Source organism: Argentina anserina, chromosome 4 (genome assembly GCF_933775445.1).
Source record: "Argentina anserina chromosome 4, drPotAnse1.1, whole genome shotgun sequence".
Lineage (NCBI taxonomy): Eukaryota > Viridiplantae > Streptophyta > Magnoliopsida > Rosales > Rosaceae > Argentina > Argentina anserina.
The window spans coordinates 26,919,471-26,936,698 of NC_065875.1; the positions used below are offsets into that span (position 1 = coordinate 26,919,471).

The 17,228-nt window shown below is 38.8% G+C and overlaps 3 protein-coding genes across 5 annotated transcripts; 2 read left to right on the plus strand and 1 right to left on the minus strand.

The window, feature by feature from the left end:
- Positions 1–610: 610 nt before the first annotated feature.
- LOC126790821 (phospholipid-transporting ATPase 3) lies at positions 611–11,696 on the plus strand. 2 transcript variants are annotated; one of them, XM_050517171.1, is made up of 27 exons: positions 611–951; positions 1,807–1,872; positions 2,387–2,448; positions 3,095–3,176; positions 3,317–3,427; positions 3,566–3,643; positions 3,756–3,852; positions 4,022–4,128; positions 4,467–4,532; positions 5,062–5,183; positions 5,275–5,374; positions 5,464–5,541; positions 5,636–5,752; positions 5,953–6,102; positions 6,533–6,634; positions 6,900–7,042; positions 7,364–7,465; positions 7,547–7,610; positions 7,701–7,913; positions 8,397–8,562; positions 8,696–8,775; positions 8,946–9,185; positions 9,788–10,009; positions 10,090–10,257; positions 10,437–10,787; positions 10,882–10,988; positions 11,086–11,696. In XM_050517171.1, the coding sequence occupies exons 1-27, from the start codon at positions 772–774 to the stop codon at positions 11,381–11,383; spliced, it is 3,672 nt and encodes a 1,223-aa protein (XP_050373128.1). In that variant the 5' UTR covers positions 611–771; the 3' UTR covers positions 11,384–11,696. The 2 variants fall into 2 exon arrangements, with proteins under 2 accessions (XP_050373128.1, XP_050373129.1); XM_050517172.1 differs by having other exon boundaries at positions 783–951; positions 3,109–3,176.
- A 504-nt stretch (positions 11,697–12,200) lies between these two features.
- Positions 12,201–13,772, plus strand: LOC126792509 (SNW/SKI-interacting protein-like). Its single transcript, XM_050518920.1, has one exon. It carries the CDS (start codon positions 12,201–12,203, stop codon positions 13,770–13,772), a length of 1,572 nt encoding a protein of 523 aa, XP_050374877.1.
- A 335-nt stretch (positions 13,773–14,107) lies between these two features.
- On the minus strand, positions 14,108–16,975 carry LOC126790966 (transcription factor BHLH089). Of its 2 annotated transcripts, none has more exons than XM_050517355.1 (6): positions 16,374–16,975; positions 15,924–16,121; positions 15,655–15,720; positions 15,372–15,440; positions 15,195–15,266; positions 14,108–14,598 (listed from the first exon to the last, which is right to left on the minus strand). In XM_050517355.1, the coding sequence occupies exons 1-6, from the start codon at positions 16,683–16,685 to the stop codon at positions 14,470–14,472; spliced, it is 846 nt and encodes a 281-aa protein (XP_050373312.1). In that variant the 5' UTR covers positions 16,686–16,975; the 3' UTR covers positions 14,108–14,469. The 2 variants fall into 2 exon arrangements, with proteins under 2 accessions (XP_050373312.1, XP_050373311.1); XM_050517354.1 differs by having other exon boundaries at positions 14,108–14,616.
- Positions 16,976–17,228: the final 253 nt, after the last annotated feature.

The window sequence follows — 17,228 nt, forward strand, 5'->3', positions numbered from 1 at the left end:
AATGTAATCCGGCAGAGATTACCGGAATCCAGTGACGGGTGATCAGAGTCCAGCAAGGTTTCGACAAAGTGTTATCGTTCGTAAACTTTCTCTATAAATGAGTGTTTAGATAGATGATAATAAAATAGTCTTAAAATTATAGTTTTTTATACTAATGGAATAAATGTTAGTTTACTTAGGTTGAAATTATCATTAAAATTGACAATTAGATAATTAAGTTAGTATGAAATTATCATTTTCTTTTGAACAGAAGCAAAAGCCTCTGTAACGGTCGGAGTTTTTACCCAATTAACGCGTATGTGTTAATATCCCAAAATTAAAAGCACGAAAATTCTAACGTGACCGAGTTGTTAAAAGGCTGCCAACCGCCTTTAGTGTCCAAAAGCAACAGAAAACCGACGCCGTAGGCGATTACTCCACAATTTCGCATTCAATAAAACTCCACTCTCCCGATTGGCGCGTGCCATTACAATCTAAAATGCCGCCACATCTTGGTATCTACATACGCGCAGTGACGCGCGCGCGAGGAAATTACTCAAAGGAATCAAATTCGCGGTTTTAACAGAATAAAAGGAAGAATTTAATTTTCTAATTAAAAAAAAAAGAGATTGAGGTTTTTGAGAGGGGCGTTGAATACGCACGCACTTCTCCGGTTTCTACGAATCGTTTTTTTAAACCACCAAAGACAAAGCCGATCGGAGGAGCAACCCGATCGGAGAATATTCGCCTGAGACGACTCGTCGCTGCGTCCGGATCGGGCCGGAGGATATCATGAGCGGGTGGAATCGGCCGTCGAGATCGAGGCTCGGAGGTCGGAACAATAACCTGCCGCCGTTAGAGCGAACGGCGACGACTCAGACGGTGCGGCTCGGACGTGTCCAGCCTCAGGCGCCGGGCGACCGCACTATTTACTGCAATGATCGCGAGGCAAATCAACCTGTCAAATTTGCGGTTGGTGCTCTCTCTCTCTCTCTCTATATCTATATCTCTCTTCGTTTTCCGTTACTGTCCTACTTTTGATTGCTGTGAATTTAGGTCAGAAATGTGGAGGAATTTTCGAAATGATGAGGTGTTTGAATTTGTTTATGGTCGTAGAAATTTGGAACTTCAGTGAACTTAGGATGAGGTTTAGAGTTTTTAGGATTATGATTTTGGAATGTTTGGCCTAGCTTTGGATTTGTTTTGGTTGATTCTGTTGCAATATTTCGATTTTCGATATAATTTTTGTGCCGAGGTGAAGTTTGAAGTCATGAATGCCTGGCATTTAAGCTGGTTATTGTTTAGTATTGCTTCCCCTACTAAGTTGTTGAGAGAAGAAGAAGAAAAGATATTCAACTCGGTTTAGCATTGTCGACGCGTCTAATAAGGGTTCAGGAGTGTTCTGTTTTTCCTGCCGCTCTTTTTCGGATAATACTCGGTGGTGTGCAACATTGAGTGCTCGCTACCTTCTTTCCAGTGGACAGAATCAACAAATAATAGGATTTTTCGATTCTAAGATGTTAGGTAATGTGTATTGAAAGTTTTCCTACTGGAGATTGGATGCTCCTGGTGACGGTTTGCGAGCCAGCATTTTATGTTATCTCTTTAAATAGCAACAGGTTGTTTGAGACGGAGGGTTCGCGTTCCACTTATAGATGTTATACATTTTTGAGTTTCAATCTAGCTTCAGAGTGGAATAGATTAGGTCATTTACAATGTCCAATATGTAGTAATGTTGGTTTTCTTTATGTATTGTTATTTATTGATTTTATCTGACTCCATTATGTACTAGTCAAGTTTTAATCAGTACGCATTCAATTGTTCCAGGGGAATTCTATATCAACTACAAAGTACAACTTCTTTACTTTCTTGCCGAAAGGACTCTTTGAACAGGTAACTTATTGGTCGATGAGTATGATTATGATTATGTTGGAACTTATTATACGTGGACCAGGTAAGATTTTATTGAAGACATCCTTCATCATTAATGATGAAGCTCTGTCTTCATCAATTTTAGTTTTTGACTTGGAGAAATTTATGTTTCAAAGATTATTTTCTGTATTGTTTTTTTCTTATTTATTTTCCATTATCTAGTTCTCCTGTGTTACTATGACTAGCTTATTCCTCGAGAAAAGAAAAGGGAAAAAAAAAAACTTCTGTAGTATGCAGGATATGGTTCAAATATTTAGATAGTTAGGCTAACCATGGCAACCACATATTCTTAAGTATTGTCTTAAGAATACTAAATGAAAAAAAAACCTTTATTTGTGCTTCCCCCTAGTGATTGAAAAGGTTAAACTGATTAACTTTCTGATGTACTTTTGGTTTGCAATTTACTTATTACTGCAATCCTGTTTATCATATTTTTTGCCTGGTCCTGAAAAAATTCCATGTGTTACATTGACAGTTCAGACGGGTTGCTAACCTTTACTTCCTTGGAATCTCTATTTTATCAACAACACCAATCAGGTATGCTAAATTTGGTGGATCACTTCTGTGGCTTTATTAATATTAAGTAGCTTTCTTACCGTTTTATGATTTACTGATAAAAATTTTAACCACATCTTAATTTGGAAGACAGAAGAGTAATCTGTACCAAGTAGAGATTAATCTAAAGTACAATTATAATCTAGCATTAGCTTGCGTCAGAGATATTTTGTAGGTTACTTTGCACCCTATATAAGGTTTGAGGTTGATGTAATCTCTTAAGAATCCGAGATCTGAAAAACATAGGCAGCATACAAAAATCTCTATGATTTGACTAGAACCATAAATTTCAAAGCGGAGATAATATGCCTCAGGCCTTTATATCAAACTGTTTAATATCTTTTTTAAGAGCACATATTAAAAGGAAGTTTTATCAGTTTTCAGAAGAAAGAGTTGCACCTCATCTATTATGATTTCTAAAATTCATCCTCAAAGTCATATAGCACAAACATTGCTTTCTTGCCCTTTGTAGCTTTAATTGAGCTCTGTTTTTTCTTCTGTTTCTTGCTTTAAAAAAAAATTGGTTTGGTGGTACTGATATTTTTGGTGCTGGTCATGAATTATTTACCCTAATGTAAATACTGTTACAATTTTGATCATAGTTTACTCAAGTATTTATAATCTGCAGTCCCGTTCATCCAGTAACCAATGTGGTACCGCTAACTGCGGTGCTTCTTATTACTCTTGGAAAGGAAGCATGGGAGGATTGGGTGAGTATAGATGCTACTAATAATATGCAGCCTTGATTTCAATACTTTCTCTCTCCCTCCCTCCCTTGTGTCTTCTCTTTGCTGTGTTTCCATAATCAAGCTTACTCTTGTTTGTTTTCTTCTACATTTGCATAAAACAGAAGCGTAGAATGAACGATATGACGATAAACAATAATCCAGTGGATGTCTTGCAAGATCAAAGGTGGGAAACTATTCCTTGGAAAAGGTTACAAGTTGGGGATATCGTCAGGGTGAGGATACTGCTACTCATTATATATAGTTTAGGAAATTCATTTCATTTAATTGTATGATTTGATAGTCCTCTAAGGGAATAATTTTAGGCTGTAAGACAGTAGGAGATTTGTAAGCTGATTTTCATTTGGCCACAGATTAAGCAAAACACGTTCTTCCCCGCGGATCTGCTTCTCCTTGCAACTACAAATGCAGATGGTGTCTGCTACATTGAGGTTTTACTTCTATCTTAACTTAATCATTAGCTAGTGAATATCTATTCACTTTTGATGGACAAGTTCTCCGCTTCTTCTTTTCCTTTATTCTGAATTTTTTTTTCTGTTGCAGACTGCAAATTTGGATGGGGAAACTAATTTGAAAATAAGAAAAGCATTGGAAAAGACTTGGGATTATTTGACTCCTGAGAAAGCATCGGAATTCAAAGGTACGGCATTCTAGTTAATTTATCATCAGAAAGTCTTTATAATTGCACATCTGTATACTTGGTGTCTGTCAGATGGTGATTAAAGTAGTCATGCCAAATGTGATGGTTGTTATTTTAATGACTGTTATGTGTTGTTGTAATCTAATGAATACTCCATACCTAATTGCAGGAGAAGTGCAGTGTGAACAACCTAACAATTCATTGTACACTTTCACTGGCAATCTCATTATTGACAAGCAGACATTGCCTCTCTCTCCTAACCATCTTCTTCTTCGTGTATGATATTTACTTCTCATAACTTCTTTTTTTTTTCTTGGTATTTTATAGTCGGTGAAATTGTATCTTGAAGGTGATTTTATTAAGGCCACCACTGTTTTTACGCAAATATACATATGCATCCCAAAAGAGCAGTCTTAAATGAATTGTTTGAATAGGGAATATTATTAGTTATGTGGTTGCCAGAACTATTTTTCTTACTGTAATTATGATGCAGTGATTTTCTGTATTGTTGAACTAATATGGTTTTGTGTATATAATATAATTTGATGCCGATTTTGATTTTTACCAAGTATAGTGAAACTGTTCACTGACCTGGCTTACTCATTTATTTCCAGGGATGCAGTCTCAGAAATACGGAATACATAGTAGGGGCTGTAGTATTTACAGGTCATGAAACCAAGGTAGCATGAATTGCAGTTAAATGTATGATTAGTAGAACTTTTGTAATAAAGATGGAGTGTATTGAAATAAAAGATTGACTAAAGTTGTTTCTGACCACATAATTGTATTCAAGTTCTTGATAAATGGGACTTTAGTTGGCTGATTTCTTTGGTTATCGGTACTTTTATCTCCATAGATGCTGCAACTATGATTTCCTCTCTGAATTTCATCTTTGCTATTGCACTACACATGCTTTTACCTTCCTCTGGAATGTTTGTCTTTCAAACTTTCATACTGTAGGGTATCTGGTCGTTGAAGTGTTTGTTAGTGTTGTCGTTATAAGAAGCTATTTGAACCTTATCTTATTCTAAGTTGATTGTCTCTGAAACTTTCATACTGAAGGGTATCTAGTCCTTGAAATGTTATTGTTTATTTAGTTGGTATACGAAGCTATTTTTAATCTTATCTTACTGTAATGTATGTTTCCCTTGTCTTGTCATCTGTCTATAGTTGTCAAATTATTAAGAATTTGATACTTTGGAATTGCAGGTTATGATGAATAGTATGAATGTTCCTTCTAAAAGAAGTACATTAGAGAGGAAACTTGACAAACTTATCATTGGGCTTTTTATTACTCTCTTTTGTATGTGTCTGATTGGAGCCATAGCCAGGTATGGTGATGTTTGTGCTTCAAATTCTCCATTTATAATTCTTTTTCGAGTGTTCCACATTGTGATGTTTGTGCTTTATGAAATTCTGCAGTGGCGTATTTATTAACTACAAGTACTACTACTTGGGTCTTCGGGGATCAAAAGGAGAGGACTTCTCATACAGCTCATTTAACCCTGATAATCGTTTTGTGGTAACAAATGGAATTAATTTCTGTAGACAGAATTGAACTCCTCTTAAATCGAATTGGTTTATAGTTTTTATAGTTTGTTGGTGTTATAGGTTTTCCTTCTGACGATTCTTACCTTGATTACTCTGTACTCCACAATCATCCCTATCTCTCTCTATGTTTCCATCGAGGCAGGTTTTGTTAATATCATCCCCTTTTTTATATTTAAATGTGTACAATTATTGTGGTGTTCCCAGATCATTTAACTTTTGTATGCAATTTCAGATGATCAAATTTATTCAGTCCACCCAATATATCAACAATGACTTGCGGATGTACCATATGGAAAGCAATACCCCTGCATTGGCTAGGACTTCAAATTTGAATGAGGAACTTGGGCAGGTAATTGTTCTTATATTGGCTTTGAAATTTAAGAGTACTTGTTTCATCTACATATTTTCTGTGCTATCACTATTATTAGTATATCATCGTTATCAGCATGATTGAAAAAAGAGTACTTTATATGCTTCTGAATAATGTGCTTATCAATTTGGTACCGTAAGTGCTGTTTATCAAGGGTGACACTCGTATCATTCATTCAGGTGGAATACATATTTACTGATAAAACTGGAACTTTGACAAGAAACTTGATGGAGTTCTTCAAGTGTTCAATTGGAGGAGAGGTCTATGGAACTGGTGTTACTGAAATAGAAAGGGGAGTAGCACAAAGAAATGGTATAAAGCTTAATGAGGTATGTTCTCCCTCTCTCTGGGAATTTCCAACCAGGTGGTGGCTTGCAATTAACATGATGCAATTAACTTTCACTGACATAGATTGACGATTCAAATTGCCTTCTACGTCCTCTTTTTACCCAGTTGAAGCACCAACTCATCTCACTAGGAAAATTACTCTTTGACAAGAAATAATACTCTAGTCAAGAATTAAACACAGCACTCCATTAATCACAGACAATAGAGAATGCCAATGCTAAACTTTGAATTCTCTATTGCTTCCTAGCTAGTTTTTGCATCCATGATTATATTATGTTGTTTGTTTATGCCCCTTTAGCAAATCTTGCATGCCAAAGAAGTTTTTGAGTTGTAGAAATGTTATCATACAATTAAATTTTTGAATGGACCATGCTTCCTATAAATGGAATTATGGCTTTTATGTTCTCGTAGGAGTACAATTCAGAGACAGAGCATGAGAAGGGATTTAATTTTGATGATGCCAAGATTATGCGGGGAGCATGGAGGAATGAACCTAATCCTGATATCTGTAAGGTAGGTTTGTTACTTTTTAGGAGCAGCTTGGTTGACCTGGAGTTACTTGAAACAGATATATTGCTGGGCGTGTTGCTTTCAATTTCCCTTTTCTTTTCTGACATTTAATTACCTATATGTAGATGTGCATATCTCTATCTTTACGAAACAGTTTTACAGGAGTTCTTAGTTTTTTCTTGTCTTCTAACTTTGCATGTCCATGCCTTCTGTGAGCGTTCTTATATAGTTTTGACAACGACACTGATAGTTATTTTTTCTTTTGTAGGAATTTTTCAGATGCCTTGCTATCTGCCATACTGTACTTCCCGAGGGTGATGAGTCCCCTGAGAAGATCACATATCAAGCTGCATCCCCAGATGAATCTGCTTTGGTCATTGCTGCGAAGAACTTCGGTTTCTTCTTTTACAGGTTTGGACCTCTCAGCTGTGTCCTAGTGTAGCTGCGCTTGCGTACTTGTTCATTTTCTTAAGCAGAAAAGGGACGATATGTAATTAGATTCTCTGCTTGATCAAATTATTTTAATTTGATGTAGTCTTTGTATCATGCAAACTTAGCATAGATTATCTTGTGGCAAGGGGAAATTCAGTATGATCTCTGACTTTGTTTTTGCTTGATCCTTAAAATCAATAACTACTGTTAACAGTGGGGATTTTCAGTTTTGTTCTGATATTTCATGAAGTGCATGCATGAACCCTGTATTTAAGTGGGTGTATGTTCTTTTCCTCTCAGGCGTTCACCGACTAGTATATGTGTTCGAGAATCTCATGTTGAGAAACTTGGTGATGTCCAAGATGTGTCTTACGAAATTCTAAATGTCCTCGAGTTCAACAGGTGTGTTATATTCTTTCATACACTGATGATTTCATGGTTGGTTGTCCTATGTTTTAATTGCAATTTTTGGTGCATAACTAGTACGAGGAAGCGTCAGTCTGTTGTATGCCGTTATCCAGATGGCAGGCTTGTCTTGTATTGCAAGGTAATAGATTATTGAGTCTCTATGTTGGTTGAAAGTACTGATTTGTGTTGTTCAGCAAGTAACATGGTATCTCAAACCTGCTATTAATAGGGTGCTGATAATGTGATCTACGAGAGATTGTACGGTGGCCAAGATGATCTGAAGAAAGTTTCAAGGGAACACTTGGAACTATTTGGGTCTTCTGGATTACGTACTCTTTGCCTGGCATATAAAGATTTAAGTCCTGATATGTACGAAAGCTGGAATGAGAAATTTATTCAGGCTAAATCCAGTCTACGGGATCGTGAGAAGAAGCTGGATGAGGTATGTTTTTTTTTTGTTCTCTGGTTTTGATACTAGAAAAATGTGGTTTTGGTCTGGACTGTTATGGTTGTGGCTAGGAGAATTTTCAGGTGTGGACGTCCGTACCTTACGGATTCGCCGGAATAGCCGATTCCGGCGACGGCAGGCTGCAACGGCGGGGCAGACCACGACAGCCGCACTCCCCACCTTTCGGCGGTCTTGTCTGTGCCGGTCGGAGTTCCATCGGCGACCCACGGTGGCCGGAATCACAAAATCGCCGGAATCTGCCAAGAAACTTGATTTTTGCAGATTCCGGCCGCCGTGGGTCGCCGAAGAAGCTCCGGACGGCACATACGGGAGGTGGGTAGTGCGGCTGTGCTGGTCCGCCGCGCCGTCGCCGGAATCGGTGAATCCGCACAGTGCAGACGTCCGCACCTGAAGCGGCCTGATAAAGGAGGATATGTCATATCATATCAATGCAAGCTAATTTGAATTTCAATGAAGGTGGCAGAACTTATAGAAAATGATCTCATTTTGATTGGATGCACTGCTATTGAAGACAAGCTTCAGGAAGGAGTTCCAGCTTGTATAGAGACTCTTGCTAGAGCTGGTATAAAGATTTGGATGTTAACAGGAGACAAGATGGAAACAGCAATTAATATAGCTTATGGTACGTGGTATCTAAAAAATTGGTGTTAATTTACCGCTCTTCATCCTACCATATTTTAATGTCTCATTTGTTACTATTTTAACTATCTTCTCTCTGATATCATTTTTATCTTTATTTTTTTAATTTTCTGTAGCATGCAATTTGATCAATAATGAGATGAAACAGTTCATTATCAGCTCAGAAACTGATGTTATTAGGGAAGCTGAGGACAGGGTAAGCAAAGAGATGCAGCTTGCAACTTTTAGACTGTAAATATTTCAGAACAAGTAGTTTCTTGAGTTCTTTATTGCTCTTCTTCCAGGTCTATTAAAAAGTATATAAAAATCCAGAACTTACTAACTAGTAATTGGTACTTATCTTGTTCTTCTGGATTTTGGTGTTAGGGTGACCAAGTTGAAATTGCACGTGTCATTAAAGATGAAGTGAAGAAAGATCTGAAGAGGTGCCTTGAGGAAGCACAGCAATTTCTTCACACTTCGTCTGGGCCGAAATTAGCACTTGTAATAGATGGCAAGTGTTTGATGTATGCCCTGGACCCAGCTTTACGAGTGATGCTACTGAATTTGAGCTTGAATTGTAATTCAGTTGTTTGCTGTCGAGTTTCTCCTTTACAGAAAGCACAGGTGAACTTTTCAGTATTATTCAATCCTTACATCATCTGTTTGAGCCATAATTAGATGCATTCTTTTAAAATCCGTATGAGTTTATTCAAAAAAAAAAATCCATATGAGTTTCTGCTTTATGAATCAAACAGGTGACTTACATCATCTGTTTGAGGCATCACTGTTTGCATGCTCTTAAAAGCTGTATGAATTTTTGCTTTTTGAATCGAACCAGCGACTGTCAGTGGCCGGTCCTTTGTAAAACTTGTTACTTGCTTTCCATTATGTATATCCAATTGGTTGGTAGTATGTAGCGAGGGTTTGCTTTAACTTTGAAGTGAATCTGAGTTTGATATTGATTGTACTGCATCCGATTAAAAGTTGAATATGTATGCATGCACGTGTGCTTGTGTCTTTATGTATATATTTTTGGTGGCTGAGAACACCTAGTATAGCTTAGACTATTAAAGCAGAAGTTTATCGAATAATGTGCATACTTGTATCTCTCTCTCTCTCTCTCTCTCTCTCTCTCAGAGATTCTCTGATGTATACAAGTAGATGCCACTATACGAGTGTAATAACATCTGTGTCTGTTTGTGTCTCAAATCTGTTACTATTGTCAGGTGACAAGTATGGTAAGAAAAGGTGCCAAGAAAATAACACTTAGTATTGGTGATGGTGCCAACGATGTAAGCATGATCCAAGCTGCTCATGTTGGTGTTGGAATAAGTGGACAAGAAGGCATGCAGGCAGTGATGGCTAGTGATTTCGCAATTGCGCAGTTTCGCTTTCTTACTGATTTACTGCTTGTTCATGGACGATGGTCGTATATCAGATTATGCAAGGTGTGATCCCATGCCCTCAAGGTTACTTAATATATTTCATGTGGTTTGCAGAAGTGACAAGTCCTTGTTGCATTTTTCAGGTTATCACATACTTCTTTTACAAGAATCTAACGTTTGCTTTGACACAATTTTGGTACACCTTTTATACTGGATATTCTGGTCAAAGGTTCTATGATGATTGGTATCAATCATTGTATAATGTCATATTCACAGCCTTGCCTGTAATCATGGTCGGCCTTTTTGACAAGGTATTGTATCCCTCTTACTTCCTTTTGTTTTTGAATAAATTCCTCTCACTTCATAATGTCAATTGTATAAAATTATTGCGTTATTTCTGCGTACTTATACAGGATAGCTGCATGTCACTGCATTGTCTCTACATTCACTGATATGTTTTTTTTTATTCTTGTCTTGTGGTCTTCACCAGGATGTCAGTCCAGCTCTTTCCAAGAAGTACCCTGAACTATACAAGGAGGGAATAAGAAATGTATTCTTCAAATGGCGGGTTGTGACAACGTGGGCCTTCTTTTCTGTTTACCAATCTTTAGTCGTCTTCTATTTTGTGATCGACTCCAGTCATAGAAGTGTGGATTCATCTGGCAAGATGTTTGGACTTATGGATGTCGGCACAATGGCTTACACTTGTTTGTTAATAACTGTCAACTTGCGTCTGCTTATGATCTGTAATTCAATTACAAGGTGGCATTATATTAGTGTTGGAGGAAGCATTTCAGCATGGTTTATATTTGTTTTTATCTACTGTATTGTAGAGACTTCGGTAGGTCCGCTGTCCTTGTCTCATAATCATTTTTGTCCTTGCTCATCTCCGTCAAATTTTGTAAAATGGTAACGTACTTTTTCTCTTTCTGCAGCGGAGTGTTTATCAGGTCATATATGTCTTGATGAGTACATTATATTTCTACCTGATACTTCTTCTTGTCCCCATTGGTGCGCTCTTTGCCGACTTTGTTTACCAAGGGTAAGAAAATGCGCACACTTTATTGCACTGGCTCTGAATGAGGATATGAATTAGTCTACTGTATTTTATGAATTAACCAACTGTCATCTGGATGCAGGGTGCAAAGATGGTTCTTCCCATATGATTATCAGTTAATTCAGGAACTTCACAGGGATGAGCCAGAAGGTAGGAGCAGGGATGAGTTGCTGGAAATTGGAAACAACCTCACCCCTGCCCAGGCGAGGAGCTTTGCTGTAGCTCAACTCCCAAGGGAGATTTCAAAACACACAGGCTTTGCTTTTGACTCACCTGGATACGAATCATTCTTCGCCAAACAGGTAGGTGTATATGCCCCTCAAAAAGCATGGGATGTTGCTCGGAGAGCCAGCATGAGAAGGACAACGAAAAAGAAGTAAACTGATAAAAGAAAAAAGAAGATTTTTGTATAAATTTTTTTGGAGACAGTGAGGGTAGGAGTTGTACATTAGGTTGTGCCATATCCAGTGTTAGTTTTGATGATGTATCGATCCATTCAAAATAGTTCCACCTCCATTGAATGCTTCATGTCTTCGGGAGATGTAGTGATCTCCAGGGTTTATCCCAGCTGTACATTTTACACAAATCTAATTAAAACTTAGAGAGCAGCATTTTTTCTTAGTAGTAGGGTGGAACTATTCTCAGACACATTTGTATATTCATTTGTAGCAAGTCATGGTTTGTTCTGCACCACTTTGACCTTCAGATTTTCATGCCGCCTGCTCGATCGCGCGATGTCGTGTAATCTTGTAATCTTTCGAAGAACACACCTTTCTGAATACACTTGAAAGGTTTGTAGACTCTCTGGGGTCATGTTAAAAAGATAATGAATCCAGGTTAGCCAAGGAAAATGAACAATTGGTCAAGAATGAGATTTTCCCCTGTCGATCTCTTCTCTCTATCGTGTTGGGTCTTCGACTCGAAAGAAATTGATACTGTGAGAATGTCCTTAACCCTTTGGGAATGCTTTGAAAATTAGGACTTGGTGCGTTCGTAGTTCATACGTGAAAACGAAACAGGTTTGCCTTCGGAATCCATTAACCATCCTAGATAGTACTCAGCCTTCCTAGTTTACATTCTATTCCAGACTACGATTTATAAAGGCATCCATAGCATAAGATAATAAGGTAGAATTTTCGTGATTGCTTTGCTCATTGACGAACTGTTTGTGTGGAGTAACTCGAAGCCTTAATCCCCATGGCAGCTCTGCTCCATCGTCTTCCACCCGTGAAATCAACCACTCGAACCTTCTGCGACCACTCGAAGGATCAATGGTTCAAGGAGAGGCTCAATAGTAACACAGTGACATCTTTAATCCTTCCTAACAAGGTATTGCATTTCGGTGATGGCGGTGCGTTCCCGGAGATTCATAGACCTCAATACCCTCTTGGCATGGGCAAGGAGGACACCAAGTCCTCAAAGCCCCAACCCAAAGTTCTTCCGGTTTCTGTTGATGCCTATGGAAATATAGCCTATGATGCCATTGTTAAGCAAAACGAGAATACCAAGAGACTTGTGTTCTCAAAGCATAGAGACCTTGTGCCTAAAATTTTGAGGAACAATGATGAAGAGGAGAAGACGTGTAGTGAGGAGGAGCTGCAGAATGAGATTGAAACAACCGCGGCAGAAACGAAAGCTGCTCTTGAGAAGATTGTTAATGTGAGACTGAGTGCTGCACAGCCAAAAAGCCAACCAAAACAGACCCAGGACTCGAAACTAATCAAGTACAGGCCATCACAGACGTCGGCGGCATTCAACTCTGGTGCTAAGGAGAGGATGATAAGGATGATGGAGAAGCCTGTGGATCCACTAGAACCTCCCAAGTTTCGGCACAAACGTGTTCCGAGGGCTTCTGAAGCACCGCCGGTGCCGGTGCTACATTCTCCTCCTAGGCCAGTGAGTTTGGAAGATAAGAAGGATTGGAGTATTCCACCTTGTATATCGCAGTTCAAGAACAACAAAGGGTATACAATCCCATTGGACAAACGTGGAGGAGTTGATGGCAGACGACTTCAAGATGATCAAGTTAGTGAGAACTTTGCACATCTTCAGGACTCTTTGCATGTAACAATCTTGAAGTGTAAGGAGGAACTTGAGCTGAGAGCGAATGTTCAGAGGGAGAGGATGGAGAAGGAGCAGGTGAGGAGAGACCTGGAGCTGAGAGATATAGCTATGAGAGCTCGTGTAGAAGGAGCAGCTATTGCTGCTGCTATTCCAGAGCATAATGGTGAGAGCACAGCAATGGATACAGATGAAACAAGAGAAGAGAGAAAGAAGCGTGATGAGATTCGTCGGGAGAGGGAAAGGGAGAGAAGGTTGACAAAGAATAAGAGAAGTAGAGTAACAAGAGATAACAATGGCGACATCAGTGAGAAAATTGCTCTTGGCATGGCTGCTACTGGAGTTGGAAGGGGAAGTGGGGAAGAGGTTATGTATGACCAGAGGCTGTTTAATCAGCAGAAAGGAATGGACTCCGGGTTCGGCAACGATGATCAGTACAATGTCTATGAGAAGCGCTTGTTTACTGCTCAGTCTACACTGTCGAGCCTTTACAGGCCTAAGGATGATGATGCTGATACCTATGGAGGTGCTGATGAACAGTTGGGTAAGATCATGAAGACTGATCGCTTCAAATCTCACAAAGGATTTGAAGGAACTATTGAGAGGGCAGGTTCTATAGTTATACCAGTTGAGTTTGATCAGGAGGTTCAAGAAGCTGATCCCTTTGGTCTAGACGAGATAATGGAAAAGATGAAGAAGGCAAGGTGAGGGAGGCTCATGGCCAACTTCTCCCTAAGAGTCTTACAGCTTGTATTGAAGACAACAGGTACTTATATTTGTCGTTTAAGTTGCTTGAGAGTAAAGTGCAAGAGAAAGTGCAAACTGTAGTTATTTTTGCTACTTTGTATACAGTTATCTACGGATTCTTACCAAGTGATCCATATAGCCTACTTAAATTATTACATGATATTCCTAAATCACCAAAAGATCTAAGTTTACATGTCGAATATTTTAGTAATCGAGTAAGTTAAATGAACCGAAGTCACTGAAAGACATAAGATTGTTGTCAAATCAATAGATAAGGATACTTTACCTTCCAGAAAGCAAAGGATACTTTATTTAACGTAGTTCAACCAATCAATGTTAAAACGATGTCTACACAAGATATGAGCGTCAGAGATATAGCACAAGCAACATTACTCATTCCATGTGCTTGTTTGGGTATTATATGGAGAAGAATGTGTATATATATGAAGTTAACAGTTCATTTTCCAACACAAAGTAATGGAGAAGCGTAGTTACCAACTTAAGCAGATCCAGAGATATAACTCCATGCTTGATGTAGAAAATGAGAATAAGGTCTTGCTTTGATTTGACATATCGTGGTATACTTTCTTTGACAGCTACTAAAGTAGAATGAATTGCCTTGATAATTTTATTCCCAATTGAAGAGGATCATTCGAGGCTATGTTGTTCTTCCAAAACCACCTCCAACTTGCATATGCAACCATTCTGGTGAAGATCCCCGGCTATATTCCCTTGGAGGCTGTGTACCAAATGCCATTGCAGCAGTGTCGAATGTTTGTTGACCGAACTGAGATGACAATTTGAACTGTTATGAGAATCGACAATTCATAAAGAGGAGATTCCTACCTTACAATTAATCCATAAACTATCTTTTTTTTAAGCTCCACCAATAACTAAAAAATGCGGCATGTTATGTATTATAAAGTCCTTAGAGTGATGGAAAAGAGCGGCTTTAGCCATCCAAAACCAAGAATAAAAAACATATGTAATGTTGTCTGCAAGTTTCATTACAAAGTTCCAAGTACCAATATGTATTGCATGCAACCAATTTTTTAAAGTTGGATTTGTTCTGTTCCACGCTTCAGAAGAAAGGGAAAGGGTGAAATACTTGACTGCATCAACTTCTAATGTACCAAAGTTCTCAATGAAAACAAAAAATAAATATATGGTGGGGATAAGAAAATACAGAAATTTTTTTCCAAAACATTGAGTGTCGACAAAAGGGTAGCCAGGGGAAACAATTGCAGAAAGAAGAGGTTCCCTACTCTGAGTATCAAAAAGGAGAATGGAACCTTGATGAGTGTGATCCAAAAGCATTGACAGCTTATCAATAGCATGGAGGGGGACTATATAAACGCTTAAAAGTATATAAATACTACTTACTTCTTTAGTTGGAAACACATCAATGGCTGGAATCATTCTTGTATTCACTGCTTCAAGCTTCATAGACAGGAACTGCAACATCCCAGGAATTGTAAGGGCTTAGGTCAAGCTAAACAAGAAGAACTATATAGCAAACATTATCACAACTAAAATTAAAGAGAAATCAGAGGCTCATACCTCCACCTGACGCTGCAATGATTGGATATAATTGATTATCTCATCAAGCACCAGTGCTTTCCCGATAACCTGAATAAGATTTACTGCCTTCATGAGAAAGTTTTTAACAAGTTGAACAAAAACTGAAATTAAACATGCTGATGCATTGGCTTTTTTAGTTGTCATTTGTTATGGAAATAAGATGACTCTACCAGTACAGCAAAAAGTGTATAAACCTACCAACTTGTATACTCTGTAATTGACAAGTAGTTGAAATAAATTTCAAAGAATGGCCATACCATACCTTATTACAACCAGGGACCAGATCTTGGAGAATTTTCATCCTTTCACTAATCTTTTCTCTTCTAGCCTGTGCATAATCAATATATTGATGAGTATTGTGTTTTAGGTGCTTGATCAATCATGTTCTAGTTTTTGCTTTGGTAGCCATAATAATGTCATCTAACAAACAACAAACAGCTCTATCCATCTGGCACTTCCCAGACCCCAAAAACAATTTTTTTCTAAAACACAAACATTACAGAATGATCAAAGAGAACAAAAGAAGATTACTCTTTCTGCGAGACTATGACTATCAGTAGCTTGACCCCTTCTCGCTCGTACATGGATGTAGTCCTGCTTAGGCGGATCCGGCGGCTGAGTTTTCTGCTCCACGGGCTTCCCTGAACTCGTTTCTACCTCAGCTTTGGCCTCAACATTCTCATCTCCACATCTTCCCGCTGTTTTAATCCTTTTGCCATCACAATCATTCTGCAAAACATTCAAACAAACATCACTACAAAGACTCTCACTTTACATATTGATTCAATACGTATAACAACTCACACCAAGTAATTGACCACCCAAATGAGTGCTCGGTTCCATTTCGAACAGAACCAACATTTTCAACCCCAATCAAAAAACTATGTAACAGATTTAGAAACCTTCAAACAGACATTTTAAGCAAATAGTGAATAAGCACGTGCAGAGTAGCCAAGAAATGAGATTGAAATTAAAGATTACCGCGCCAATGTTGCCGCTGCTTTTCGGCGACTCATCCTCCGACTCACGCCTCTTCCTCGTTCTCTGCTCCAAACTCATCGGATTCGGATCACCACCGCCGCCCAAAACATCCCTTATCGCGCCCGTAACATCCCCAAACTGCCCGAAGCCCTGCCCGAAACTCGGCCTCCGCAGACCCAATCCCCCTCCATTATCCTCCATCCCGGCGGCGCCGCCATTCATCGGAAACTGCCAGATCTCCGACAGATTATACGACCCCGCATTGCCGTTTGAGTACGAGCATTCATTCACCAGCGACACCGGCGGATCCATTTGATCTCACACAACTCAACTACTACTCGCATCCACACTGAACCCAGCTAGCTGTTTTCTCCGGATTCAAATACAAGCTAAAACAGCACTGTTCTTATAAATAAGCCCGGAGGATCGAAAGCGATGGATAGAAACAAGGAAGACAGAGACAAAGAGAGAGAAGAAGAACGAAGTAAAGTTTGGTTGTAAATTTTCGTTTTTCTGTTTTGTTGTTGTTTAACTGTGTTTCAGAGCTCGACAGCGACCTCGGGAGTGGAGAATCAAGTCACTGAGAAGCTCCGGTTCAGAGCTTTTTTCTCGGAGCCTCCAGCGTTACTCTGTCTCTTCTTTTCTTTCTTTCTTTCTTCTCTCTCACTCTCCTTTTATTGTGGTGGTGCCCTTTCCCGTCTTCTCTCCACCGTCGATTGAGATCACTGTTTCAGTCAACTGTATTTTTTCTACGTAGCCGACGGTGCAGAAGTATACGTGTATTTTTCTGCGACACGTGTCCTTTTAGCTTTACCTAGCCCCAAAGTACATATTCAATGTACTCTCTTCTCGTTT